At 39.8% G+C, this 18,470-nt stretch overlaps 1 protein-coding gene across 1 annotated transcript in view; it reads left to right on the top strand.

Moving 5' to 3' along the window:
- The window catches only part of LOC132378312 (adenylate cyclase type 2-like), a 507,293-nt gene that overhangs the window by 471,661 nt on the left and 17,162 nt on the right, over positions 1–18,470 (top strand). The window contains exons 23-25 of the mRNA XM_059945128.1: positions 2,212–2,370; positions 11,876–12,022; positions 16,215–16,322. Coding sequence (XP_059801111.1) covers positions 2,212–2,370; positions 11,876–12,022; positions 16,215–16,322 — 414 coding nt within the window. The remainder of the gene's footprint in view (positions 1–2,211; positions 2,371–11,875; positions 12,023–16,214; positions 16,323–18,470) is intronic.

Raw genomic sequence — 18,470 nt, 5'->3', positions numbered from 1 at the left:
CTCCCGAGGTCTCCCATCCCATGATCCTTTCCCTTCTCCAGCTCTGTATCACTTTCGCCTATCACCTTTCCAGCTCTTAGCTTCATCCCACCCCCTCCGGTCTTCTCCTATCATTTTGCATTTCCCCCTCCCCCCACTACTTTCAAATCTCTTACTATCTTTCCTTTCAGTTAGTCTTGACGAAGGATCTCGGCCCGAAGCGTCGACAGTGCTTCTCCTTACAGATGCTGCCTAGCCTGCATCTATGTGTTCCATCAGCATTTTGTGTGTGTTGCTTGAATTTCCAGCATCTGCAGATTTCCTCGTGTTTGCACTTTAAATACCTGTACCCGGCTGGAAGCCCGAGAAGAGTTTATATGAAAATTCATACTGTTTCAAACTCATAAGGTGGTTTGTTGGTCTAGGGTAATGATACACACTTAGGGTTCAAATCCCAAGCAAACCCTTATTTACGAGCTGCCAGAGGGAAGTGACGGATGTGAGTTTGATTGCAACATTTAAGAGAAGGTTGCACAAGTACATGGTCTATGGGAACTAGGCAGAGTAACATGAACTAGATGGGTTGAAGGGCTTGTTTCTGTGCTTCAGTACTCCATGACTCCAAATGCTTCTACTAAAAGCTCAGAATTAATTTATATTTAATTGAAAGTAACTTCTGTGAAACAATTTTTGAATGATCAGTTTTATTAAATCTATGAAATGTAAATTTATATTAAAATTTAGTTTTTTAAAATGTCATTACATGGACAAACTTTGTCTTTTCTCAATCTCTGATGGAATCTTTAAATGTAATATAAAAAATTAGGAATTCAAGTCAAGTCACTTTTTATTGTCATTTCGACCATAACTGCTGGTACAGTACACAGTAAAAACAAGACAATGTTTTCCAGCACCATTAGTTGGTACATGTGAAAAGCTGCTGTTATTTCAGTGTAAAACATCTAATAACGTTAGGGCATTTTGTTCCATCTCCAGTCATCCCTGAAATAAAGCAAAGGGGAAACTAGCTCAGGTTGTAGTTGGGTACAGGAGGGTCAGATGAAACTGGTGCTGGAATTGCACTTGTATTGTGGTTAAGGTTGCAGATTGAGACAGTGGTAAGGACGGTAAATGTAATGTTATCATTCATTCATTTCAAGAGCCGTAGAATATAAATACAAAGCTGCAATGTTAAGGCTTAATAAGCCATTGATCAGACTTCACTTGGAGTATGTGAACAGTTTTGGGCCTTCTATCTAAGAAAAATGGGTAGGCATTGGAAAGGGTCCAGAGGGGTTCACAAGAATCACTCCAGGAATGTAAGTGTTAATGTACGAGGAGCATTTGATGGCTCTGGGTCTGTACTTGCTGCAGTTTAGAAGAATGAAAGACGATCTGATTGAAGCATATCAAATGTTGAAGGGCCAAACAGGTGGATGTGGAGAGGATGTTTCCTATAGTGGGGGAAATCTAGGAGAGAATTTATAGTGGGGGAAATGGAGAGAAGGCAGGAGAGAGGGTTTAAAAGGATATTAAATTAGTCATGATAGAATAAGAGCTGACTTGATGGACTGAATGTCCTCATTCTGCTCCTCTGCTTGCTGATCTTTATGGTCTGATTTACGACATTGATCTGTAATTAATAAACCAAACAGAGTTCCCACTGTTAGCATGCTTTAACGTGCATCCAGTCAACTTCGACCATACAGCATCATTACAAAGTAGTCTTCATAATTTATTTCACACCAGTCCCAGCCAGCTAAATGCACCCTATGTTATGATTTCCATAGTATGAACCCTGAGGCTACACTTGTGATCTTTGATCCAATCTATTTAGGCATGGAAGTACCCAAATTGTGCCATTGACAATCTTCTGCGCTGACTACTACAGTTTACTCAGTTCCTTATTGGTCACCCTTTCTCATTCAGCATTACAAAAGAGCCCAAAACATTCTTGGCTTTATTGTCTTTCTGTAAGCTTGGTAATTATGGTGTTCATTCGTACTTCATGAAAGAATACTTTCTGGTGCCTTCCTGCACATAAGAAATGCCTTAGGGATGGAAGTTGTCATGTTCGGTATTCTATTTTTGATTTTTATTACCTCTGTTTTCCCATTCTGGTGGCAAGTTTGTGTACATTCCATTTACCCCAGAAACTTTTGAATAACTTGTGTAATTCAGTCAGATGATAAGTGCCTATTGTTTCTTTATCTCTGTGTCCTCTTGTAACAGAATGAATATTACTGCAGGTTAGACTTCCTGTGGAAGAACAAATTCAAAAGAGAATGTGAGGAGATAGAAACCATGGAAAACCTCAACAGAGTGTTGTTGGAAAATGTGCTGCCTGCTCACGTGGCTGAACATTTCTTGGCTCAGAATTGGAAAAATGAAGTAAGTGGTCTGATTTAGACAAAAGCAAATGGCTCCCACTGTGAGTCTATATATTGGGGAAATACTTTGGATTCAGATGTCTTTATTTAGCATGTGTACATCAAAACGTAAAGTTGTTTGCCTTAGTAACCAACACAACATGAAGATGTGCAAGTGTCACCACACATTCCAGCAGCTGGCTCCCGATATTATGTAGCTCAGTGATTAAATAAATGAACAGAACTGAGCTATACGTACTGTTATAAAGACCCCGGTTGATCTTCGCTCACTAATGAAGTAGGAAAATGGAATGCAGCTGAAATTGAAAGAAGTGCAGGAAACACTTTGCAGGTTGGTCAGCGTCAGTAGAAAGAGAAACAGTTGATATTCCAAACTCAAAACCCTTTTCTGGAATCAGGAAGGAGAGAGAAAAAGAAAAATTAGCAGAATCAGAGCAGTCGGAGGAATAAAAGATGGAAGACCATAAGAGATAAGAACAGAATTAGGCCATTTGGCCCATCAAGTCAGCTCCACCATTCAATCGTGGCTGATTCTTTTTTACCCCTCCTCAGCCTCACTCCCTGGCCTTCCCCCACCCCCCCCCATAACCTTTGATACCATGTCCAATGAAGAACCTATCATCCCCTCCTTAAGTACACCCAAAATCCTGGCCTCCACTGCTGCATATGGTAACAACTTCCACAAATTCACCACCCTCTGGCTAAAGAAATTTCTCCATATCTCAGTTTTAAATGGATATCCCTCTATGCTGAGGCTGTGCCCTCTTGTTCTCGACTCCTCCACCTTGGGAAACGTCCTTTCTACATCTACTCTGTTCAAATTCCCCCATCATCCTTCTAAATTCCAGCGAGTACAGGACCAGAGCCATCAAACATTCCTCATGTGATGAAGGGTCCTGATGAAGGGTCTTGGCCCAAAACGTTGGCTACTCTTTTCTCACAGATGCTGCCTGACCTGCTGAGTTCTTCCAGTGTTGTGTACGTATTCCACATATGATAACCCTTTCATTCACAGAAACATCCTCTGAACACTCTCCAGTGCTAGCACATCTTTTCTTAGATAAGCAGCCCAAAACTGTTCACAATACTAAAGATGAGGCCACACCGATGCCTTATAAAGCCTCAACATCACATCCTTGCTCTTGTATTCTAGACCTCTTGAAATGAATGCTAACATTGCATTTGCCTTCCTCACCACCAACTCAACCTGCAAGTTAAATTTTAGAGCGTTCTGCACAAGGACTCCCAAGTCCTTTTACATCTCAGATTTTTGAATTTTCTCCCCGTTTAGAAAATAGTTCGCACATTTATTTCTTCTACCAAAGCGCATGACCATACATTTTCCAACATAGTATTTCTTTTGCCACTTGCTTGCCCACTTTCCTAATCTGTCTAAGTCTTTCAGCAGCCTTCCTCTTTCCTCAACACTACCTGCCCCTCACCAATCTTCGTATCATCTGCAAACTTGACAATTAAGCCATCTATTCTGTTACCTAAATCATGATATACAACTTAAAGAAGCAGTCCTCACACCAACCCCTGCGGAACACCACTAGTCACTGGCAGACAATCAGAAAACATAGAAACGTAGAAATCTACAGCATATTACAGGCCCTTTGGCCCACAATGTTGTGCCGACCATGTAACCTACTCTAGAAACTGCCTAGAATTTCCCTACCACATTGAATCCTTTTATTGCCTCTAAACAGATCCTTTTATTCCCTCTCGCTGCCTCCTACCGATCAGCCAATGCTCGAACCATGCTGGTAACTTACCTGTAATACCATGGGCTCTGAACTTGGTAAACACCTTCATGTGTAGCACCTTGTCAGAGGCCTTCTGAAAATCCAAATATACAACATCCACTGCATCCCCTTTATCTATCCTACTTGTAATCGCCTCAAGGAATTCCAACAGGCAAGATTTTCCCTAAGGAAACCATGCTGACTCTGTGCGATCTTGTCCTGTGTCATAACCTCTTCCCTAACAATTGACTCCAACATCTTCCCAACCACTGAGGTCAGGCAACTGGTCTATAATTTCCTTTCTGCTGCCTCCTTCCTTTCTTAAAGAATGGAATGACACTTGCACTTTTCCATTTCTCTGGACCCTTGCCAGAGTCCAATGATTCTCGAATGATTATTACTAATGCCTCCACAATCTCTACTGCTACCTCCTTCAGAATCCTAGGGTGCAGTTCATTTGGTCTAAGTGACTTATGTACCTTTAGACTTCCAGCTTTTTGAGTATCTTCTCCCTTGTAATGGTAACAGTACTCACTTCTCTTCCCTCGCACCCTTCAACACCTGGCACACTGCTAGTGTCTTCCACAGTGAAGACTGATACAATATACTCATTTAGTTTATCTCCTTGTCCTCCATTATTATTTCTCCAGCCTCATTTGCTAGCGGTCCTATATCCACTCTCATCTTTCTTTTTATATATATACATACTTGAAAAAGCTTTTTTCTATCCACATTGATATTGTTTGCTGGCTTGCTTTCATATTTCATCTTTTCCCTCCTAATTTATTCTTTGAATTTCTTTCTGTAGGTTTTTATAAGCTTCCCAATCCTCTATCTTCCCATTAACTTTTTGCTGTGTTGTATGCCCTCTCTTTTGCTTTGACTTCCCTTGTCAGCCATGGTTGTATTAGTTTACTGTTTGAGTATCTCTTTTTATTGGAATACATCTATCCTACTCCTTCCTCATTCCAGAAACTCAAGGATTTGCTGTTCTGCTGTCATCCAACCAACATTTCCTTCCAATTTACTTTGGCCAACTTCTCTCTCATACCGCTGTAATTTTCTTAACTCTGCAGAAACACTGCTAGGTCAGACTTTACTTTCTCCTTATCAAATTTCAAGTTGAACTCAATCATATTGTGATCACTATCTCCTAAGTGTTCCCTTACCTTAAACTCCCTAATCACCTCCAGTTCATTATATAACACCCAATCTAGCATAGCTGATCCCCTAGTAGGTTCAACGACAAACTGCTCTAAAAAGCTATCTTGTAAGCATTCAACAAATTCATTGAGATCCATTACCAACCTAATTTTCCCAATCTACCTGCAGGTTAAAATCTTCCATGAATATCATAACATCATCCATTTGACACACCTTTTCTATTTCCTGTTGTAATCTGTGGTCCACATCCCAGCTACTGTTTGGAGACTTGTATATAACAACCATCAGGGTCCTTTTAACCTTGCAGTTTCTTAATTCAATGTCCAAGCAGTCAACATTGTCCAAACCTATAACACATCTTTCCAAAGATTTGATGCCATTCTTTACCAGCAGAGCCATACCAACCCCTCTGCCTCCGATACAATGTGTAGCCATGGACATGCAGCTCCCAACTACAACCATCCTTCAGCCACAGTTCAGTGATGGCCACAACATCATACCTGACAGTCTGTAAAAGTGCAACAAGATCATCCAGCTTATTTCTTATACAGTTGGCCCTCCTTATCCGCGGATTCAACCAACCGCGGATCGGGAAAACCCGGAAGTTCTCTCTCCAGCACTTGTTGCTTGAGCATGTACAGATTACTTTTTCTTGTCAATATCCCTAAACAATACAGTATAACAAATATTTACATTGTATTTACATTGTATTAGGTATTATAAGTAACCTAGAAATGACTTAAAAGTACAGGCAGTCCCCGGGTTATGAATGAGTTCTGTTCCTGAGTCCGTCTTTAAGTTGGATTTGAGGTCAGAACAGGTACATCCGGTGTTATTTGGCATCAGTTAATCAAACGTTTTTCTTAGTATATAGTACATATTTTACCTTTCTACGCATATAAAACACTTAAGAAACATACGTATTTCAATAATTAATCCATTGTGTTGTTTAGTAATAATTGTAGCTTTCATCGGGGCAGGGCCTTTCACATGCTCCATTAAAATTGTTCCGGTCATTGACCAACTGTAGCCTAACGCTTTTTCAATGACCGATGGCATTTCACCTCTTTCCGATCACTTTATTACTTCCACATTTTCAATCATGATTGTGATTATTTTCGTGTACAGAAACATTGCGGATTCAGAGCTACACCGCCAGGTCCTAATGTCCACCGCACAGAGACATGTTAAATAAAGTCCGGGGTTCCGCTGGGTCCTAAAGACCACTGCACTGATTCATGTTAAATAAGGGACTTGAGCTCCGCGAATTTTGGTATCTGCGGGGGGTCCCGGAACCAATCCCCCGCGAATAAGGAGGGCCAACTGTACTCTGCATTGAGATATAACACGTACAGTACTGTATTTGCTACCCTTTTTGGCTCTGCATCCCTTTTGCACTGATAGTCACCCTGCTGGCTGCCCTTCCTGACAGTCTGACTGCACACTACCTTTGCCTTTTTACCATCTGTCCTATCCTGAGTCCCTTCACTCTGGTTCCCACCTTCCTGCCAGATTAGTTTAAAACCTCCCCAGCAGCTCTAACAAACCTGCCTGTGAGAATATTGGTGCCCCTGATAGAATGAAGAGAACATCTCTGATAAGGTAAGAACAAGTGATTTAGGGTAGAAGTTATCATCCCACTGTGCTTCTTTGTCCCTGTCATATATTTCTAGTAGCAAAGCCATTGGATTTTCGCAGCAGGCCAGACAAATCTAATAGCGATAAAAACTGAGCCAAAATGATGTCAGGCAAACATAGCTAGATTATAGTTCAAAGTTTAAAGTCAATTTATAATCAATATATATACATGTTACCATGTACTTGTTACTTCAATATTCATTTTCTTACAGCTATTTACAATAGAGAAATACAATAGAATTTACGAAAAACTATAAATAACAAAGACTGCCAAACAACCAAATGCAAAAGAAGACGAAGTGTGCAAATAATAAGGAATAATAAATCAATAATACTGAAAACATGAATTGTACAGTCCTTGAAAGTAATTCTATAGGTTGTGAAGACAGTTCAGTTTTATATTGAGTTCTGATATAAGGACAAAGAAAATATGACAAATTAATGTAGGAGAATTTAGTATTGAGTCCAAAAGGCTCCAGTGTGCCCAGAGAGAAATGAGGTGTTGTTCCTAAAGTTTGCATTGGGCCTTGTTGCTGCAGCACAGGAGGCCAGCAAGAGAAAGATCTTGTAGGAATGGGATTGTGAAAGTGGGAAGCAGCCGAAAGCTCAAGGTCACTACTACGGACAGCACACGTGCTCAGCAAAGCAGTCCGTCAATCTGCATTTGGGTTCTCTGCTGAAAGGAAGACCACCTTGTGAGCATCAGATTCATTGCTTGGGCCTCCGGATGGTGATGAGGGAAGAGGTGAAAGGGCAGGTGTTGCACTTCCTGTGATTCCATGGGGAAGATGCCACACAATGCAGAATAGCTGAGCAGACTATGAAGGGAGCAATTCCTTTGAAATGCTGAATGGAAAAGTGAGGAGAGTGTATGGTGATGGGGTCTTGCTGGAAATGGCAAACCTAGGAAACAATAACCTGTTGCATATGGAGGTCATTGCAACAGAAAATGAGAACCAGCGAAACTCCATTCTTGCAAGCACGGGGAAATCTGCAGACGCTGGAAATTCAAGCAACACCCGCAAAATACTGGAGGAACGCGGCAGGCCAGGCAGCATCTGTAGGAAGAAGTCCAGTCCACGTTTCGGGCCGAGACCCTTCGTCAGGACTGGATTATCCATTCTTGCTCTGTCCAGAAGGAGAGAGTGTGAGGGCAGAGGCGTGAAGAAGACTTGAGTTATATGAAATAAATGAATACAGTCAACAACTCTTTGACCAGGAAGAAATCCTTGGTTTCTCTCTCTTTCTGTTGTATCATTGCACCTTTTTATAGTGTAGACAATGACAGAAAGTAGGAATAATCAGGGCTTCCATGTGTTGGTAGACAATTACTAGAAGGGTCCCTCAGGGATCAGTCCTGAGCACTCAATAATTCACATCTAATGTCAGTGACTTAGATGAAAACACAAAATTTACTAAATCAAAGTTTGCTGATCATCCTAAAGACTGTTGGAAAAGATTATCCATGATAGGGTGAATTCACACAGTTTTCTTTTCCCCATCGTGCTGAGGAATCAAGAGCTTGAGGACTTAGGGGAGAATGGCAAGCCGTTTAATAGGAAACCAAAGGGTATATTAGGTTCCTCTTAAAGCTAGTATGTTAAGTTGAACATGTTTTTTTTTGGCCTAGATGGTGGTTTGTATGCGGAATGAGCTGCCAGAGGCAAGTACTGTACATTAACAACATCTAAAAAACCCTTGGCAGGCATATGGATAATAAAGGTTTAGAGGGATATGTGCAAAGCGCAGGTGAACGGGACCAGCTTCAATGGGAATCCTGGGTGGCATGGTCCAGTAAGATCCATTTGTTTCTGTGCTGTATGCCTCTGTAACCCTGTCCTTAACCCGCTGAAGTTTCATCATACTCCTTTTTAGTTCTGGACCTCCTCCTTCTACCGTTTTCTTCTCTTCCAGTGAAGTATTGGCATCTGCATGTGATTTCCATTTCTAATGTATTTTTTCAAGTTGTAAGTGTGGATGAGTTGCTGACCCTCCTGAAACAGCTATTCAAGAGGCCAGAGAATCTTCATAGATAAGATATGTCACTATTAATATAGAGGTATCTTTGTTATTTTCAAAATTGTGAATTTATGAGCACAATAAATCGTTGTTGGCAGATAACATTTATAGCTTCATATGTCAATACCAGCAACCATTGTTCAAAATAACCTCATTATCAAAGTGCATATATGTCACCGTATACAACCCTGAGATTCATTTTCTTGTGGGCATATACTAGAAATCCAATAGTCATAATATAATCATTTCAAGGCCACACCAGTGTGCAAAAATGTCAAACTGTGCAAATACAAAACAAAATATAAAGAAGAAATAATGATAAATAAGCAATTAATATCAAGAACATGAATATTCCTTGAAAGTGTGTCCATAGGTTGTGGGAACATTTCAGTGCTGGAGAGAGCGGTTATTCCCTCTAGTACAAGATCCTGACGATTGAGGAGTAATAACTTTTTTTGAGCCTAAACAACCAAGGATTCAACCTAAGAAAGCATGAAAGCAGTGATTGTTTTTTTTAAGTTCAAAGGGAATTTATTGTCAATGTACATATATGTAACCATATACAACCCTAAGATTCACTTTGTTATCAAGTGTACAATGGAAAGGTAGAGCTCATAAATCTTACCATGAATTTGGGTGATAAAGATCAGATACTCACTGAGGATCCAATGAATAAATCTATTGAAAAAAAGTCCAAAAGGGTTAGAAAGGCAACATGAAGTTCTATGTTTTAGAAGCTTTAGAATTTATTTATGTTAATTCTTTTGTTTTTTGTGCAAAGAGCGGTTACACCTGTTCTCTTGTTGTTAGGAGTTGCTATTAGTGGAAAGGCTTTTTATATTATTATGCATGTGGTGCCAGAAAGTACCATCAATATCAATAACCTTGCAAATTGCGATTTTCAAGTACCTCCAGAGTGCATTCACAATGCAACCACTTATCTAGTGAGATGGAGGTTTGTACCGACACAGGCCATTATTGTCTAAGGGGATCATTCATCCATGGCTCAATTATTAACCATTTCAAAAGAAGCACAGCACATACTCCACGTTGCTGCCACGGCAGGCACTGACATCCACACAGCACTTTCTGTGCATCATTACTGCCTTCATATGGAAATTACAGCTTGGTACTTATTTTTTTATTGAGGTCAATGACAAAATGGTCCACGTTCTTTTGATTGCACCAATTTTAGTTTAGATTGGTGCTGTTCAGACAGAAATGTTTAACATAATCATAGGTTGGATGGTGCCTTCTGAAAAAATAATGGCAAAGCAAAGAATGTAATGATTTTGTATAAACATTTCCATGAATATATTTGCTTTATTCAATGGATGTGGCTACATTGGCAGTTAAAGTTGACCATATTTGTGGAGGAATTATATATGGTTCAGATTAGATAAGGAGGGCAGATCGCCTTTCCTGAAGAATGTTGGTAGATGAGGTAAGTTTCCATGACAATTTACTAGTTTCATTGCCACCAGCCTTTTATTTCAGATTTCAGTAATTAAAATTCTCTATAAGTATAATTGAAGTTCCCTTGGCTGCTTTATTGGGATTCAAACTCATGTCTGTGGGTAGATGTTTCAGCTGTCTGAATTCTAACACAGTAGCTAATCCACTAACCTACTATAATCTGTATATGTATTTTGGGACCGAAGTCATTCCCCAATACTAGACTCCATAATGCTACAGTCTCATGAATTTTGCTGGGGTTCCAATATTCCCCTTTTCAATCTATTGGAATTGGTATTGGAATTCCTAACAAAATCATATGAAAAAATTATGTCTCAATATCTCCTTTAATTTACAGGGGTTTACTCAAGTGGGTGTACCTACACCTCAGGGACTGCAGCTCATCAGCACCTTCTCAAGGGCAACTAGGGACAGGCAATAAATGCTGGCTTAGCTGGCAACACCCACATCCTGTAAATGAATAAATTAAAAAAAAGGGAAAAAAAACTCCTAGATGTCTTTCCACTTTGATTGACCTCTCCTGTATTTTTGTGGATAAACTCTGGTCTTGGGACTAATTTCCTCTGATGTGCAGTAGGGACCTACTGATAATGCTATGTGGGAGTATCTCACTTACCACAAGCCTTAAAGAACTTGATGTTGGCAAGTCAAGTGTCTCAAATCCAAAAGCTACCCAGATTCCTCTGCAAACTGCTCTGAAAATTGGCCACTTTGCTAAGGTCCAAGTGACTAATTGTAGAGGTCAAGTAGAATGGGAGATCTTTCAGTACTCCACAATCTGCCCTGACCCCTAACAATAGGTGGAGGATTATCTCAATTTTGTAATCGTATGGGAACCAAAACTGTTCCTAAACTGACATCTGTACTCATATTTCCTAGGGTAATGAATTGCCCTCCCACGGGGACTTGAATCTCCATCAGGCACAGCGTTGAGGGGCATTTTGATGTTCAAAAAGTTCAAAGTAAATTTATTATCAAAGTATATCTGAGTTTCATTTTCTTGCAGGCATTCACTGTAAAACAAAGAAACACGAATAGAATCAATGAAAAACCACAAAGACTGATAAACAACTGATGTGCAAGATAAGACAATCTGTGCAAATACAAAAAAAACGCTGTAAACAGGAGTTGTAGAGTCCTTGAAAGTACAATTACAAAGAATTACACAGAATTACAGAGAATTTAACAATTAGATCTGCAAATGAATTGCAGGGCATTCTTTACAATATCATGCAATGAAAAATAGGTTTAGTCAAGTATTTTCCCGAGGAAATAAAAACTGTGTGGGCGTGAGAGAAAAAAAGTAGCATAAATACTTTTCATTTCTTATACCGATATGACGATTTCTACAATGTTATGAGGCTTTATAAATGCACAAACTGAATGAACACTGGATGTCAAGCTTCAGCAGAGAAAAGGTAACCTTGAGTCTTTACAAAGTCACACTTTGCATTTGTTTGACAGGACCTCTACCATCAATCATACGAGTGTGTGTGCGTCATGTTTGCATCTATCCCAGATTTCAAAGAATTCTACACTGAATCAGATGTAAATAAAGAAGGGCTGGAATGTTTACGATTACTGAATGAAATCATTGCTGACTTTGATGATGTAAGTATGCAACAACGTAGTCAGATTTTCCTACAGTTGTGAAAATATTAATGCAAATATGCAAAATAGAAGCAGCATTAGGCCCCTTAGTTCTTCGGTCAGAATCAGGTTTACTATCACCAGCATACGTTGCAATACATAACAATAAAAACCGTGAATTACACTAAGAAGAATATATATAAAAAGTTAAATTAAATAAGTAGTGAGATATTGTTCATGGGTTTAATGTCCATTCAGAAATCTGATGGCAGAGCAGAAGGAACTATTCCTGAATGATTAAGCTTGTATCTTCAGGCTTCTGTACTTCCTCCCTGATGATAGCAGTAAGAGGGCATGTTTTGCTCTACAATTCAACATATCAAGGGCTGATCTGATTACAAACTCACTCCACCTTCATACCCTAACAGTTCACCCCCTTACTTATTGAAAATCTATCTGTGCCTTAAAAAATATTCAAAGTCAGCTTCCACTGACATTTGAGAAGAAGTTCCTAAAATTCCATGAATCTTTGAGAGAAAATATTACCTCATTTCTGTCATAAATTTGTAGCAAGATGGAGATATTAATGCACAAGTAGAAACAAACAAGTATGATCTAAATGACATTTTGGCATGGACTAGATGGGCCAAATGGCTCATTTCTGTGCTGTAGTGTTCTATGCCCATGTCATTACATAAAAGCAGTTGCAGAGTGACCTGAACTGGGAGGAGAATGCTCAAGGGTATTTGACATTTAGGTAGTACAGGCAACAAAGAAAGAGAGACTTGGTAGCATTACATTAAGGAAACAGATTTGTACAGTTAGGAGAATTTTAAGGCAGGTCTTGAATCAGAATTAGAATCAATGAGCTAAGGAACAGCAAAGGGAATAAGTGATTCATAAAATTATTAGAGGCCGTCAAATAGCAGTTGTAATATTGACAAAAATCAGGAAACTACAACAGCGTTAGAAGGGTTTACTTTAAATGTTGATCCAGTGAGGGGTAATAGGGTGGAGTATGAATTCCTCGAACTTACGTATGTTCAGGAATGAATCACGGAAAAGGCTGCTGTAGATCATGTCTTGTGCAATGAGAAAGGTTAATTGACAGTGTTGTTCAAGGACGGGTAACCATAGTATAACGGAATGTTACGTCAATTTTTAAAATGATTTTGTCCAAACAAAGCTAGTCTTAAATCTAAACAAAGGAAACTACAAAGCTGTGGGGGAAGACTTAATGGCAATTCGCCGAGGAAATATATATTGTAAAGTATGACCATGGGCAATCAATGGCTGGTATTTAAAGAAATAATACATGATTTGTAGAAAATGTACGTTCTTTAAAACACAAGAAAACAAGGAAAGTGACCCAAATTCCAAATGCTATGGGTAAAAAAGTTCTTCCATCCCCTTACCCTAAACTGATGCCTTCTAGTTTTAGATACTTCAGGTATGTGTAAAAATTTCCATATCTATGTATTAGCATATATGTGTCTCTAATGTTGTGAACTCCTGTCAGACAGCCCATCGCACCAGCTTCCTCCACTGCAAAGACTTCAAAAATCTCAGTTCATTTTACAGCAGCTTTAACCCATTGAGCTCTTTTGAACCTTTTGAACACATTCCACCTCTTTTCCATCTTCCGATAGATTTTCCTGAGAGTCTCTATCTCACCTTGTCGACATTTAAACCGAGAATTTCAATAGCTGTTCTGAGTCGCTGTCTCTTTTTCAGGCACTAGGTTAAGTTTGATCTGATTTGGATGGTTATCAAATTAATAGTCATGTGTCGTTAAGTGGTTATCTAAATCGGTCTCATTACTCATAACCCCTTTCCCCTCATGCTTCAGAAACATTTTAATTACACAAAACTATGCAGAATACATGAGGGATTCACCCTCAGATATGAACTATTCTGCTTATCCCACTCGACATAAAATTAAAAATCTTCCATTGAACTCATCCTGTTCCATTTTATACTTGCTACATAATATCATTTTAAAACTGCCTTAACACATTCATTTTAGCGTCCTGCTTAAATCTTTTTTTTCTTAGTTATACCCATCAGTTCCCTGTGACTAACTTATCTTGCATTATATCCTCTTCTTTCAGGAGGGTTTTCAAATCTCCACATTACAAACATTGCTCCTCTTCCTCTGCTATTTCTCCTATCTTTCCTATAAACCCAAAAACCTGGAATATATAGTATTCAGTACTAATTGCCTTGCAGCCATAAAAGCTACTGTGTAGTTCTGAATGTGGGGTTTCTGCCTGAAAATCATTTAATTTGACCCCTATATCTCATATTTTATACATAATCGATGCTAATGTAGACCTCATCCTTTAATAAAAAACTATGAACACATGAGGGATTCACCCTCAGATATGAACTATTATGAACTATTCTGTTTATCCCACTCGACATAAAATTAAAAATCTCCCATTGAACTGTGGACAGGGGAGGGAGGGAGGGAGGGAGGGGAGGGAGGGAGGGAGGGAGGGAGGGGGAGAGAGAGAGAGAGAGAGAGAGAGAGAGAGAGAGAGAGAGAGAGAGAGAGAGAGATCTCCTTTAACCTGTTCTCATGGATAGACTTGCAGCCCACAAACTCCATTTTAACCTATAATGCTTTACGCACTGTACCTCAATCTACATTATGCTCAGTGCCATCTTCCCACTCAATACCCAGTTTTCATTCTTCCTAAAGTTCACTCAATTTGACACAACCCTGTTCGATTCCCTTGTGCTTCAACAAATGAAAAGATCAGATTCCCCCTTCTCCAGCCCTTCCACCAATCAACCTCCCAGCTCTTTACTTCACCCTGCTCCCAGTTTCACCCATCACCTGCCACCTTTTACATTTTGCTCCCCTCCCCCACCTTATTCTGACTTCTTCCCCCTTCTTCTCCAGTCCCTAAGAATGGTTTCAGCCCTAAATGATGACCGTTTATTTATTTCCATGGATGCTGCCTGACCTGCTGAATTCTTCCAGCATTTTGTGTGTGTTGCAAAATAAATACTGTACTTGAACATCTTTTCAAATTAACCCAAATTACAACCACTCAAACAGCCTCCTGTTCAAATAGTTCCCATTTGTTTTGCCCATGCAAAGGTCAATTAAAAGTTAACTGACAGTGGGAGACAGCTTTTGTAACAAAGGCTGACCAACTTTATTTGTCATACACAAGGATCGACTTCGTTCGTTATACACACTTACAGGTATTAGGAATTTGCAGTGGTGTGTTGATGTGATATACAACAAAAAGCAACTTTCAACTATTGTAAAGAATAAATACTGTATTGTGCAAAAGTTTGAGGTACATATATATAGCTGGTGTGCCTAACTTTTGCATAGTACTGTAGTAATTTCATGTATTGCACTGAGCTGTTGCCTCAAATAAAAAGAAATTTTATGACATATGTGAGTGATGATAAACCTGATTCTGATATGGGTCTCTATTGTGAACTGAGAGTGGGAAGGGGGCAGGGAGAGGGGGATCATGGTTGGGAAAAGGGGAAGGGAGAGGGGAGTAGAAAGCACCAGAGAGACTCGCTGAAATGATCAATAACCCGATTGTTTGGAATCAAATGACCTTGCCTGGTGTCTCAGAGCTGGGTGTGTCTGCACCTGCTCCATCCCACCACCGCCTCAGCACTCCTTCTCTGCCACCGGTCCCACATCCCTCCCACGGCACTCCACCATTCCCAACATCCTCTGCTCCCACCAGATTTACAAACTCACTCTCTGCGCCACGTTGACAAATACAGGACTTCAGGACTGTGGAAATGTCTTAGACACCCTGGCTATCTCTATATATATATATATATATATATATATATATAGATACACACACACACACACACACACACATATATATATATATGTGTGTGTGTGTGTGTGTGTGTGTGTGTGTGTGTGTGTGCCTTAGACTTTTGCACAGTACAGTACAGTAATTATAAAATATAAAGATAAAGGTTAAAGTACAGATTTGGAATAAGCTGTGTATAAACACATAAATAGCAGCATGCATTTACAATGTAAGCAGCTATATAAAAAAAAAGTGGTTTAAATTGTTCACATGTCAGTGCATTGATTGGGTAACAGATGGAGGGGTGAGGGTGCTAACCAGAATGGTCGATCAGATTAACTGCCTGTGCGAAGAAACATTTTACCATTTAACTCTTTCACAAGAATGTATATATTGTTACTTCCTAGCTGTTGTCCAAGCCTAAATTCAGTGGAGTAGAGAAAATTAAAACAATTGGGAGCACCTACATGGCTGCAACAGGTTTAAGTGCTGCAACAGTTCAGGAGTACAGCCAAGTAAGTTGATTTTTCCCCTTTCTCAACAAATATTTTCCAGTGACAAGTTTTTGTACCAATCAATGTTCTGCTTCAGGTTTACAAGCGCATTTCCATGTTTTAGAAGCAAAGCATGCACAGAATATTTCAATGTTTTACGTATTTGCATTTGGTTTTGGGAGAGACCATAAGATATAGGAGCAGGGTGAGGCCATTCAGCCCATTGGGGCTGCTCTACCATTCCATCATGGCTGCTTTACACTCAGTGGCCACATTATTAGGTAGCTCCTCTACATAATAAAATAGCTATTAAGTACATGTTTATGATTTTCTGCTGTTATAGCCTATCCATTTCAGGGTTCGATGTGTCATACATTCAGAAATGCTCTTCTGCACACTATTGTTGTAAAACATGGATAATTAAGTTATTGTCACCTTCTTGTCAGCTTGGCCAGTCTGCCCATTTTCCTTTGACTTCCGTCATTAACAGTAAATGCAAAGAGACACAACAGAATCAATGAAAAACCACACACAACAGGACGAATAAACAACCAAGGTACAAAAGGCTGTACGAGTACAAAAAGAGAGAGAAAAAAGGAAATAACAATAAATAACAGAGGAATAAATTTAAGAACATGAGATGAAGAGTCCCTGAAATTGATCTATGGGTTGTGGGAACACTTCAGTGTTGGTGAAAGTAGAGTGTCGTGATCCCCTCTGGTCTAAGAGCCGGCAGTTTAGGGGTGATAACTATTCCTGAATCTGGTGGCGTGGGTCCTGAGGCTCCTGTATATCCTTCCTGATGGCAGCAATGAGAAGAGACCAGGGCCTCAGTGGTGGGGGTCACTACTGAGGGATGCTGATTTCCTGCGACACCTCTCCTTGTCGATGTGCTCAGTGGTGAGCACGGCCTTACCCGTGACGGACTGGGCCGTATCCACTACTGTTTGTAGGATTTCCTGTTCAGGGACATCGGTGTTTCTGTACCAGGCCATGATGCAAACAGTCAGTATGCTCTTCCCCATACATCCATAAAAGTTTGTCAAAGTTTTCGATGACATACTAAATCTTTGCAAACTTCTAAGAAAGTGGAGGCCTGATTTGTAGTGGCACACGTACTGGACCCAGGACGGATTGAAATGGTATGGCCAAAGAATTTAAAGGTGCTGCTCCTGATGAGGACTGGCTCCTGGATCTCCGGTTTCTTCCTCATTAAGTCAATAGTCAGCTCCTTGGTCTTGCTGACATTGAGATAAGAGGGTCGTTGTGGCACCGCTCAGTCAGAGTTCCAGTCTCCCTCCTATATGCTGATTCATCACCACCTTAGATTTGGCCAACGGCCGTGGCGTCATCAGCAAGTTTAAATATGCCATTGGAACTGTGCTTAACCTCACAGTCATACGTGTAAAGTGAGTAGAGCAGGGGCTAACCGTGTGGTTTACCTATGCTGATGGAGATTGTGGAGGCGATGTTGTTGCCAAACTGAATTGACTGGGGTCCACACACACCCATGTTTACTGATACTCCAACTATGATCAATGTAATGGCACACATTAGAATGAAGGAATATTCAATTTTAAATTAATTGAAGTTTGTGAAATTTAACAGAAATATGGCTGTAAGATAAATCTGCCACAATATTTATCAAATGCATGGATGGCTTCAAGGCAAATTCCTCTAATTTTCCACCTAACTCCCTGAATTGAACTTACATTCAATCCCAAGTACTAAAATTATGTGTGCAACTAGTTGATTACATTAAGAAATGAGGCAAGCAAGTGATAGCAATTAGGAAACACAACATCTTTGGTCACATTAATGGCAAAATACATATTGGAGAGGGTGAAGCAGAGAACTCCCTTGCTGTATTTTTAGAATTGTGTCAGAGGATCTTTTACAAACACTTTAGAAAGCAAATATGACCTTTATTATTATCTCTTGACATTAACCTAGATATTGTGCACAGACCTCTCGACAAGTGAGAATGTATAAAGAATCCATTCAGAGGTTCATCTTATTTTAAAGGTATGCATGCTTGGCGCATGGCCTAGTAGGCAAGGCATCAGACTAGTAACCTTCAGGTCATTGGTTCGAGCCTCAGCTGAGGCAGCGTGTTTGTGTCCTTGAGCAAGGCACTTAACAACACATTGCTCTGCGATGTCACCGGTG

This window comes from Hypanus sabinus, chromosome 20, assembly GCF_030144855.1.
Source record: "Hypanus sabinus isolate sHypSab1 chromosome 20, sHypSab1.hap1, whole genome shotgun sequence".
Taxonomy (NCBI): Eukaryota; Metazoa; Chordata; class Chondrichthyes; order Myliobatiformes; family Dasyatidae; genus Hypanus; species Hypanus sabinus.
Note: the sequence above shows the minus strand (reverse complement) of the source record. Positions and strands in the feature narration are given on the sequence as shown.